This window comes from Heterocephalus glaber, unplaced genomic scaffold (genome assembly GCF_053883595.1).
Source record: "Heterocephalus glaber isolate CG9 unplaced genomic scaffold, H.glaber_assembly_v1.0 deba00001444, whole genome shotgun sequence".
Lineage (NCBI taxonomy): Eukaryota > Metazoa > Chordata > Mammalia > Rodentia > Bathyergidae > Heterocephalus > Heterocephalus glaber.
The window spans coordinates 22,968,223-22,980,226 of record NW_028258297.1 but is presented as its reverse complement, the minus strand read 5'-3'; the positions used below and the strand labels follow the sequence as shown (position 1 = coordinate 22,980,226).

The 12,004-nt window shown below is 41.4% G+C and overlaps 1 protein-coding gene across 1 annotated transcript in view; it reads right to left on the bottom strand.

The window, feature by feature from the left end:
* The window catches only part of Gucy2c (guanylate cyclase 2C), a 71,740-nt gene extending 60,197 nt beyond the window's left edge, over positions 1 to 11,543 (bottom strand). Inside the window, exons 1-3 of the mRNA XM_004845835.3 lie at positions 11,184 to 11,543; positions 1,528 to 1,640; positions 90 to 154 (exon numbers count right to left, since the gene is read on the bottom strand). Of these exons, the coding sequence (XP_004845892.2) occupies positions 90 to 154; positions 1,528 to 1,640; positions 11,184 to 11,409 (404 nt within the window). The 5' untranslated portion in view covers positions 11,410 to 11,543. The remainder of the gene's footprint in view (positions 1 to 89; positions 155 to 1,527; positions 1,641 to 11,183) is intronic.
* Between the last annotated feature and the right edge of the window lie 461 nt (positions 11,544 to 12,004).

Below are 12,004 nucleotides of genomic sequence, written 5' to 3'. Positions count from 1 at the left end.
TTGTTGTTTGTCAAGTCATTTAAATTGTAAAGTCTTCTCCTGACTTTAATGCACAGTGCTATCAAAACAACAGCAAACCAACTACTTACTACATCTGGTAGGTGGCGTATGTACATGAGGGCCCCATGAGGGCACAGCCCATCTGCTTTTCTCTCTAGGAGAAAAAGAAAAACACCGAAGTCTGAAACTAAACAAATTACTCAGTGGGCAGAAAAGAAGTGGCAAGGGGAAGTCTCCCCACAGGAAATGGGCCCCCAAAAGGGTACATGCAGAATAGAAAGGAGCTGTGTGACGCCTTGGGCTGGGTCCGGGTCAACTTAGGGATAATGAGATCTGAGGGAGAGGAGAGGAAAGGTATTCTACAAAGATAGCCTGGGTTCCTTACCCAGGGGAGGATGGGCAGAGGATTGGCAGGCTGTAACTTCAGCAGATTCTGTGAGACAGATTGCACAGAGGTAGATTTGAGGGTGGAAGGAGAAGTCAAGCCTCAGTTTTAAGGGGCGCTACAAAGTAGGGCTCAAGTGATTAGAACACAGTGCAATCAACCGGGTGATTGTTGATCTTATTCTCTAAGGGAGTCTGGACTTGTGAGGTGGAGTTTGTCAAATCACCCTTGCCCACTCCTTACCCTACCAAGACTGAGAATCACTAGTGCACACAGGCTGTCTTCCTGACATGGGGTGACCTATCTTGTCAATGTGTGGTTACTGATTACAGTTCTAGAACCATGGCTCTATCCCCAGTGCTCTGGTTCTTGGACATCCTTTTCCTAGACTCTTGTAGTATTGGTTGACTTGCATGCCTGGTTATCTCAAGAGACCTTGTAGTATGCAAGCTCCTTAAAGCTCTGGTGAGGGTTTGGAATTGATGATTAAGAGGAGGAACTAGGCAAGAATCTCCCTCTTCCCTTTTCTACCCTTTGATGTTACAGTTACTATTATTAGCGTTATGTTTCACATTCCAAGCTTAGGCAATTAACCTGTGGCTTCAGCTTGGTTATGACTTGAAACAGATTTCTAGTGTAGGTGGTCTTGTGCATGTGCACATGTGTGCATGCATAGGTGCATGTAGTGCTGGGGACTGAACTAGGGCCTTGGGCATACAGAGGATTCGTGCTACCATAAGCTACATTTCCAGCCCCTAGGTATGGGGTCTTGAAATATGTTTTAAAATATGGGTTCTTGGGTATTTTTTGAGGGACACAAAAGCAAACCAGTTAATACCAACATTTAAAATATTTTTAAAGTTTTAAAATCAATATAAAATAAAATAATTCTTCTCAAGTTATAAGGTCACTGGTATCCAAGGTACCAGTGAAAATGTATGGTTGGTGAATCACTAAGTTTCTTCCTACTTTCCTGGACCCTTGAAGGGCACTTGTCACTTGGGAGATGTACCCTGTCTTCATATCATGCAGCTGCTGGCTAGAGATGGAGAAGGAGATGCTTCCTGGACAGGTACTAGCTTCACCTGGGACAGTCCAGGGTCAGGGAAGTGTGAGCTACCTCTACACAGGGAAATACTTACAGTGATGGCCCTGAGCAGATCCAGACCTTCACAGGTGCTGCTCCGACAGTCACCTGACTTATAAATCAGACCCTCCGAGTAGATAAAGGTAGCATTCACAGTGACATTTACTCCTGTTGTCCGGAAGTAAGGAGAAATAGAAAGCTAGTGTTATTTTTCTATCGTTTAGACCAGCTGTGAAATTTATCTCTTGCCCAATGATTCAGGAAATAATTGATATCCATCTTCAGGCCTAGGAATATTCGAAATCTGAATCCTTCTTTTACTCCCAGTCACTTCTTTCCTCTGTCTCTATGTCTTTCTGATTTTTTTCTTCTCAGTGTTTTTGAGATCTAGTTAACCTACCATAAAAATCATCCACTTTGGGCCGGAGATTTAGCTCAGTGGTTTCGCCACCTGCTGCGCAAGTGCAAGGACCCGAGTTCGATCCCTGGTACCAAAAAAAAATCCCAACAAACAAAAATCATCCACTTTAAGAGTATGATTCAGTAATTTTTAGATATAGAATTGTGTAACCATCACTTTAGTCCAGTTGAAGAACATTTCGTTATGCTTGCTGCTGTCTTCGTCTTCTTTTCAGTCTCAGACTCAGCAGTTTCCCACATGAGTATGGAAAGAGTTAAGAAAGCAAAGACCCAGGTACAGTGATACCCTGTTCATCCATGTTCCCAAGGTGCTGGTTGTTTGCTGCTAGTTAATACGGCTGTATAGTTTTCCTTAGTCTTTTATTTATTTTTTATTTTTTGGTGGTACTTAGGACCTTAGGTACTTGAACCCAGGACCTTCACACTGAGGCTTACTTTTTTGATGCGTATCACACAGAAGTGCGCTATTTCTGACAGAGTGGTCATGGAAGTCCCTAAGGGAAGCCAGCACCTGCATGATGTGAGAAAGTGAGCAATGCAGACATATGGTTTCCTGTTAGAAGGTAGAACAAGGACGACAGTCCTGGGTGGGATCATTCCTGGTATGTTTCAGGAATAGCAAGGAGGCTCATGTAGTTTTGACAGAGTTAGCGAGGGGTAGCATGAACAGGAGGTGAGTTAGACAGGAAGGGCATATCATGCATGGCCTTGTAGCCCTACTACGAAATTTCAATTTATTGTGAGATAAGGTTGGATATCTTTAGAAGATTTTGAGTTGAAGAACGATATTGTTTGACCACCGTTTAAAAGTAATTTCTTTGGACCGGTGGAGGGCAAGAATAGAAGCAGAGAGACAGGTTAGAGGGCTATTTATAACCTAGGTTAGCTCAGATTAAAGTAGAGGTAGCAAAAGTAGAGAAAAATGATTGCATTTTGTCCATATTTTGAAGGTAGTGCCAATGAGAAATTGCTGATGGATGAGATAAAAAAGTATGAGCAAAAGGGATTTCAGGATAATGTCAATATTTTTGGCATGAGCAAGTGGATGAAGGGAATGCTACCAACCGAGGTAGGAAAGAATGTGGGGGGATCAAGTTTCTCACTTGTGTGATGATGACAGAGGAGTCAGGAGTTCAGGTGGATATGCAGGGTGTGAGATATTGTTAGACTTCCAATAGGAATGACAAATAAGGAGCTGAATATACCAGTCAGGAATAATTATTAGTGTTGTAACACTTATCAAGGAAAAGCTGTCACATCTGTGTCTCATGTTGATGATTTTAGCACAAAAAGAGTGTCTTCATTTTCTAAAAAACAGAGCCAAGACCAAAGCTTCAATTGGGTTCTTATCCCAGAGTCTCATATTTAGCAAATGATGGGATCTGGTATTGAAACCATAAATGTTCTATTTAAAAGTGTTATGGTTTATAGCTAAAATGGCCTCAAAAGTTTCATGTGTGTGTAAGGTGATTGAATCATGGGGGTCCTAGACTTTTTGGTGGATGCACCCATTGATGAATTCGGGAGCTGAAGTGCAGTAGGAGGTGGGCCTGTTTGGAAGCAGGTCACTGAGGTGCAACCTGGAAGCGTATTTCCTTGTTCCTGGCTCTTCCTTTCTGTCTCTGCTTCCAGGCTACCCTGCGTCAAGCATCTGTTCCTCTGCCATTCCTCTCTGCTATCCCATCCTGCTGTGGAGGCAGCCAAACATGGACTGAAACCATGAGCCAAAACAAACCTCTCTTTCTGTCAGGAGTGTCAGGTGTCATGTCTCAGCAATAGGAAAGTGACTAGCACACAAACCTTTTGTGCACTTTTGATATTTCAGGGCCAGACTCATGCATGAGGGAACAATTTTTTACTAGCTTAATGATCCATCAAAATGTTAACAAAATTTGACAATGGGTAAGACTATTTTATTCCAGCTAATTTTGCTGTATGACAGTGTTCTTCTCATAAGTATTCAGGATACGGAGAAAGTAGTGTGTGGGGTGAACACATGGATACCATCAGGAAGTCCCCTAGTGGGTCTTGGTGACCATGGTCGGATTTCTTAGGTGAAACGAATGTGGCTAATAGTCGATTATCTATTTTTCATAAAGAAGGTGTTGCCTAAGATTCCACCTCACCCCAGAAAGAATGGCGGCTATCAAGAAATCAACCAATAACAAATGCTGGCGGGGCTGTGGAGAGAAAGGAACCCTTCTCCACTGCTGGTGGGAGTGCAGACTGGTGCAACCACTGTGGAAATCGGTATGGAGATACCTCAAAGAACTAGGAGTAGAGGTCCCATTTGACCCAGCTATTCCCCTGCTGGGTATCTTCCCAAAAGAATTAAAAGAATCTTACCACAGCGATATACGTCCACCCATGTTTTTTGTTTTTTGTTTTTTTTGGTACCGGGGATCGAACTTGGGTCCTTGTGCTTGCGCAGCAAGGTACGAAACCACTGAGCTAAATCCCTGGCGCTGTGCACCCATGTTTATAGCGGCACAGTTTGTAATAGCGAAAGCTTGGAAACAGCCCAAGTGCCCATCAACTGGAAACTGGATAAAGAAGGTGTGTGTGTTTTTTTTTTTAATAAAATGGAGTACTACTCAGCCATAAAGAATGAAAAACTAGAGTCATTTATAGCTAAATGGATGCCTATCAAGGCCATCCTCGTAAGTGAAATAAATAGGACACACATGTGTAAATACCGAATAATTTCTCTAGTGTGAGAAACTGAAAGTGTAAATAAGGATTAAAATGATTAAAATGAATAATTGATAATTTGAAATAGGAAAAAAGGTCCAAAGATGTAGGGGTGAAGGGAGGGGAAGGGGAAAGGAAAGAAGGGAAAGGAAAATTGTGAGGAAAGAAAAAAAAATGGAAATGATGTCTATGTAAATAGGGACTGGTGGAGGAGGTGAAGGGCGCACAGGGAATGGGGAAAAAATAAGAATCAAGATACATCGTGTATAGGTACAAGCACCCAATGATAAATGTAAATGAATTTTATACCTAAAATGTACCAATAAAAGAACTTAAGAGAAAAAAAGAAGAAGAAGGTGTTGCTTGGCTGTTTCCTTCTCAGTAGACAAGTGTTATGGCTGGGTCTGGTTGTCTTCCTAAAGCCTCATGTGGTCATAGGTGGGGCTTTTCGGAGGTGGCTGGACCTAGAATGTGTGAGGCTGGGATCAAGGATGTGATGCTGGGATTCATTCATGGTGCGATGCTAGGATTAAGGCTCCCTCACCCTGGGAGTGAGTGCTACCCACCTTAAGGGTGGATACCCTGGATGAGATATAAGGGACAGAAAGGCGCTCGCTGCTTGTTGCTTGCTGCTTGGTGCCTTCTGCTTCCCTGTTCTTCAGTGCCCCTCTGCCAGGCCACCCTGCCCTGGAGCCAGCCAATTATGAAATGAAACCCTACAAACTGTGAGCTAAATAAACCTTTCCTCCTTTAACTTTAGGTGTCTGATATTTTGTCTCAGCAAGGAGAAAAGCAACTAAGACATCAGGGAAGGAAATTACATAGCACTGCAAAATCTACACAAAAATCTCTTCTTTGTCTGAGAAGAAACAAAAATCCCCTTTGCTTTAAATGTTTCTTCTCAAAGATAAAGGAAAAAATATGGTCATTAGTTCCCTGAAAGAGATGAAAGTTTTAATTGGATTTCACTCTGGTTCACAAATCTCTCTTTTTAGCAAGGGATACAAGGACTCAAAATATGTTTTTCTTTAAAGTATTTCCTTGATGATAGGAGTGGCTAGTCTTATTGACCAGAACACCACTCCTCGTGATAGGTTCTTTTCTCCGTGGTCTCACTCAAGGCCACAGTGAATCATACCTTCTGACCTGAGATCTTTGCATAATGAAGGACTTTGACCTTTAGATGAAGGCAAAAGCATTGACTACAGTGCCACTGGGTATTACTAGGCACCACAGTTTGAAAAACAATAATCAAGTAGCAGAACGATTTGACCATTCTGTGTTTTTATCTTTACACTGTTTCTTACATTATGGTCTTCTTCCAGTCATATATATAAAACCATTGAGAGAGGAGGCCACCCCTCCATATGGAAATGGTCAACTGTGGGTTAACTGTGTTATTAGATAGCTATGGGTTAACTAGGTAACTATACTCTTTGTAGAATGTACCAGAATAGCCATGACATTTTCTGTAATCTGTCACTAGAGGAGCATAATGGACTTAGAAAGTCCTGCCAGAACTCTTCCCCCCTCCACACACACGCCAGCTGCTCTGCTTTGTGTACATCCTGCTTGCTATATTTCCAGGGAAACTCTAATGAAAGTAAGCCTCATAGATATAAAAAGAGGTATACAAAGCAGAACAAACTTCTATTCAGCGCTCTTGAAACTGACAGGAGTCACTCGCTGAGCTGCCGGCATCAAAAGCCATTTTTTTGCTTTCTATCTTTGTGTTAAGAGTGCCCTGTCCGGGGTCCTCACAGTTTCCTGCCTCAGTCATGACACATGTCTGATTCCAAAGCAGAGATATCCTTAATTTTGCCAATCCTGGAAACAGCCTGGAAACCTCAGTCACTAGTCTGACATAATGAGTGAATTTCTGTGTGTTCTTGCACAAGCTATTTTAATTCCTTTGACTTGGTTTTCTCACATATAAAACTGAGTCAAAAATAGGTTGCTCCAGTCTACTAGTTTTTAATAATTCCTTTAATGACAAAACATTTCAACAACAAAGTTGTTCTTCTAAAGATCCAAATAAGAATGTTTTTAAAGGTATAGACTGGTTTCATTGGAGAACAGAAGCATCTTTGTACTCATAAAGCCACTTCAGAGATGTGTCTATCAACTAAGGGGCATAATTTCCCCCACCTTTTGTTGTTGTTGTTGTTGTTGTTGTTAATTCAAGAACTTTTACTTTGTGATGTTTTGCTCAGTAAGAGGATCCAAACGAGAGGTCTCCTAAATTCTAAAGTGAAGAGGAGAGGTCAATGTAATCAGGCTAGTCAGAGAAAGTCTGCGATGAGGTGAGGCAGGTGATGGGCTTAATAGCAACTAGAGTGCAGACATGAGGCAGCCACAGTGCTGAGCACTTTATAACCTTTATTCTATTTAATTCGTACCATAGGGAGAATATAGGGAATTTAGAGTCACGAGAACAATATAATGAGGCTGGGGTGGACTCTGGGTTGGAAGAGTACATGTGGGGAAGAGTAGAAAACAGGGCAAGAGCGTCTTGGAAAGCAGCAAGAGGAGCAGAACGGGAGAGTGAGGCTGGTGCTCAGGTGCAAGATAGCACCTGGGCTTCTGGAAGATGGCGGCGCTCATTCTTGTTAATGTTAAGTCAGCTCTTCCCTCTGGGTCTCAAGAACCTATGAGGGGTGTTTCCTCCTACCCTCACGAGGTACACTGACTCTGACCTGTGCACAGGGCTTGGGAGGAGAGGAACCGTGGTGTGTCACGAGTGTGACATCGGACATGTGACCACCACAGCAGCCCCAGTCCCTCTCCATTTACTGATAGAAAGAGCTGGAGATCTCTTTATCACTACACTTTATGCCTGGCACTGGGAAATGGTTTCTTTCCCTTCCCAGCCTCCCTCCCTCCCTCCCTCCCTTCCTTCCTTCCTTCCTTCCCTCCCTCCTTCCTTCCTTCCTTCCTTTTCTTTTGAAATGAGGATTGAACCCAGGGCCTCGTATATGCTAGGCAAGCACTCCAGCACGGAGATACATGCCTAGTCCATTTTATTTTGGGACAAGATCTTGCTATATTGCCCCAGCTGGCCTCAAACTCACGATTCTCTTACCTCAGCCTCCAGACTAGCCAAGATTATAGGTGTCTGCTACCGTCCCTGGCATAGGCTACAAATTTTTATGCACATCATTTTACTTAATCCTCCTCTGAATCTCACGAGATAATTAATAGTCATCCTAATTTAAAAACAGAAATGGAGACCCAGAAAGATGAACTTGCTTAATGTTACATAGCCAGTAAGTAGTGGAGCTGGGATGGGAATACAGGGCAATCTGATTCTAGAATTTAATATCCTATAGTAAGCACGCTAGCTCTCAAACTGTGAGCCATGGAGGGATCCTAAATCCTTTCACAGGATCTGTGAGGGCAAAGCTATTTTCATAATTATACGAAGATGCTCTTTGATTTTGCATTCTTTCATGAGCATACAGTTTCCCAGGGGCTACATGACTTACATATATTATGGTAACAGACAGAATAGAGACACCAATATGAGAATATATGTCTTCTATATATGGACATTAAAGACATTTACAAAAATATAAAGCAATACCAGTTTTGTTTTGGGTTGAGAAATACAGAGTTCCTTTAATAAAAAATGTTAGTGGTTGTGCGGCACTGTGCGAGGCTGAGGCAGGAGGATTGCAAATTTGAGCCCAGCCTGGGCAACTTAGTGAGACCCTGTCTTAAAATTTAAACTTAGAGAAAGTGAAAGGGGCTGAGATGTAGCTCAGTAGCTCAGTGTGAAGGCTCTGGGTTCAACAGCCAGTACCACCATGTATCTTATAGACAAGTGAAGTATTTATTTGCTATTTTTAGTGAATTCATTGACAAATGTTTAGAAAAACTTCTCAGTTTTAATGGCCAATCCAATAAATATCAATACATGTAACAACATGACAAAATTCTTCAAGGCCCTCAATAATTTATATGAATGTAAAGAGGTATTGAGACCGAAACATTTTAAACCCACACCTGCAGAACACATTGTAATATGCTACCCCTGCGTATTTTAGGGTTATGTGTACTTTAAATAAATATTAGTTGAGAAGGATATTTTCTCTTTGTCCCCTCAGATCCCAAGTGATTTCTCAAAAAGAAACTTGAACATGTTTTCAGACCACACTGTGACTTCAAATACATTTCAACTTCCAAATAAGCAGTTCCCTCAAATTCTGCTTCCACCTGTATCCTGCACCCTCTGCCAGGGAAGATGTGTGGCAAGCTGAAGAATCAGGTGACCTCAGAACTCTCTCTACCCTAGGAGGCCTGAGAGTGGGGTTGGGCCGATGCAACACTGCAATGTAGGTGTGGGGAGCGGGACTGAGAGGACCCGATAAGCGCAGGACAGCCCGTGCAGGACATCGTCCATGCATTTCGGTGTGTAGCATGCATCTTCGAGGAGGGAATATCCTAGGTTAAAGGAATCTCTTTTTTCCACATTGTATTCCATCAAATTCTGTCTGTTCTTCATGAGCCACAAGGTTTTCCTAAGTCTAGCAAAAAACAGTGATCACTTCTTTTGGGATATCATCCATGGCCTTGTCTTCTTAATTTTCTTCAATTTAGCCCTCAGATATGTTATTTTTTTCCAAATAACAATGTTCAACATATTTAAAACATGAACTACCTTTTTCTCCAAACTCTTTTTCTCTTGTGTTTACTATGCATGAACATCTACTGAACAAAATGCATTATCAAATGCAAAAATCTGGCCATCACTGTTTATTCTTCCTATCTCTATAGAACTCTCTACCTATTTAATCCATTCAACAACCTCATCAACTTCACCACCAATAACTCTATCTATAAATTAGTGAAATTTAGAAATGATAACTCAGCCAATGTCACTCAACTAGTAAATAAAGGAGCAAGAATTCAAATTCAGGTTATATGAATTTAGAGACCAAGCCTTTAACCAAAGCCCTGCACTAAATACTTATTGTATATGCCAGGCAATGTGTTCCTTCAGTAGTAGCAGACAGTGTAGCAACAGAAGCAGTAATAACAACAACAACAATACAAACAACTGCCATCTATTGAGCATTCATTATGTTTCAGTCAGTGAGGTCATTTTGATTTTCTCATTGAATTCATACTCTATCTATACAAGGTAACAACCATTTACCATGATTTTACAGGTGAAAAAACTGAGGTTTAGGAAACTTGCTTGAAGGCATACATAGTAAATAGGAAAACAAACCAAGATCTTTCAGATTCCAGATCTCTGCTTCTAATGATAATGTCTCCACTCTCTTGTAAAGAAAAACTTAGTCCATGCTGGGTAAAGCTCGCACAGTGGCAGAATCAGACAAGTGGACCTGCATCTCATTTCAACCAGACTATGTAAATGAACTTAGCAACATTATTAACTTGTGCTGTGAAGCCAGTGCCAACCATGCCACCCCCCCCAAGAGCTGTGGTGAGTGAAGAGGTAATGTAATTAAAGTACCTAGTACTTACCTACCACATCTCAGGTACTCAACCAGGGCTCATGGAAACTGAAGGACCAAACTCATGTAGAGTCACAGAGAGAGAAAACTTTGGGGCAGACTCCTCAACCTAGTTCCTCAGACTTCAAATCCAGTGTTCTTTCCTCTATACTATGTTGCCTTGGTACATAATGGGATTTTATTAAATGACCTCCTAATTCCATTGTAGTGGTAGATCAAATCCATTCATTTACATCTGAATTTAGTTCAAACAGACTAGGAGAGGTACAGTATATACCCAGAAGTAAGTTATTATACATATCTGAGCTGTTGCTCTTATTTCTACCATTATTAAATGGAAAAAATTAAGACATATCATCCTTATAACCACAAATAACCATTAATATGTATTAAATACTCGTTGACTCAGTAATTCTACTTCTGGCAATCTAGTTTCAGGGAATGAAGAAAATTATATACCAGAAAATGCATATTATAGTATTTTCAAGGCAATTACAAGAAATTAAAAAGAATGCAATCGTCTACCATAGAGAATTTTTAGGTAATTTGGGTAGCATCTCTTTTAAGGAATGTTGTGTACAATTCACAGGATAATATGAAGAGTACATAGGTATAGGAAAGTCAGTTGTGGAATAAGTAATGTAAAGTGAACCTGAAGAATGTAGAATTGTTTCTCTGCCATGCGATCATAACCATGTTCTCAAAAACAAGAAACTAAGAAGAAGCATGTGAAAAGAGACTGGAAATATCTAGAAATTATCATGGACAATTTGTTTTCTCTCTTACTTATTTTATGTAAAATTATACAATTGATTTTTATAATTAAAAGATATAGTGGGTGACTGCAACAATGAATTTGATTGCAAATTTATCATACAAATCTTTGTGCCACCGTAGGAGATGTAAAGAGCCATCCGAGAGCAGAGCAGGGTGGATTTCGAGTGAATAAACCAAGGGGGTCAAAGCCTTCTCCCTTAGGAGCCACTGCCTTGAAATACAAAGGAGTTTCAGATGGCCCCTGGGGATAGTTGATCAGGCAAAGTACACAAGGTCTTTTCTCAGCAACATTTGACCCCAGAGATTGTGACAGAGGAAGACTCTATTATACTATTCTTACCAGCTTTCTGCAGATGCTCCCTCACAATCTCCAATCCCAAATTCACTGCTGCTTTCAAGTCATCCAGGGCTTCTCCGAAGGCAGAGTTGTTCATCATCAGGACGCTGATTTCGTAGCTGCCACTGTGGCACTTCTGACTCATCTGGGAGGCCCAGTATGCCAGCAGGGGCTGGAAGAGCTGGAGGAGCAAAGCCCACAGAGCCAGGCCCAGCAGTGGCGACTTCATGACCTTGCTCACCTTGGAACCATACTCCCTGTGCTCTTGCTTGTTCTGGCTTCCAGTGACACAGAAACTCCAGCCAGATAGTCTCTAGCTGAGTTGTTGGTTCTCCTCTTCCTTACGCTCCTTTCTGGTCATGCCCCCCCCCCCCCGGTCACATGGGTCTGGAACCCAACCTGCTCGCCTGCCAGCAATTAGCAGCTGCATTATGGTAGGAGATAAACCAAAGTTCACTTTGGGTGTTTGTGTACAGAGCAATAAATGTGGACATCGCCTGTAACTCATCCAATAAAAATATATCAATTTGAGATACATCACTGAGAAGAGGGAAAAGAGGAAGAGGACAGTCTGTTTTATTTAACAAGCTTTGTGAAATGGAAAATAAAGGTCAAAGGGCTTATGCTTTATACAGATATGATGGACTATTAGTACTTGGGGTTTTAGCCACACATCAAAATAGAATTCTCAACTAGCAAGTGTTGTGTCTCAGTCATTCAATCAATAATAGCTCTTCACCGAGACTTGACTATGTATTGGGCACTGGAGATACAGTGATATAGATACATAAAGGTCCTCAGGGAACACACATTTTAGTGGGGAA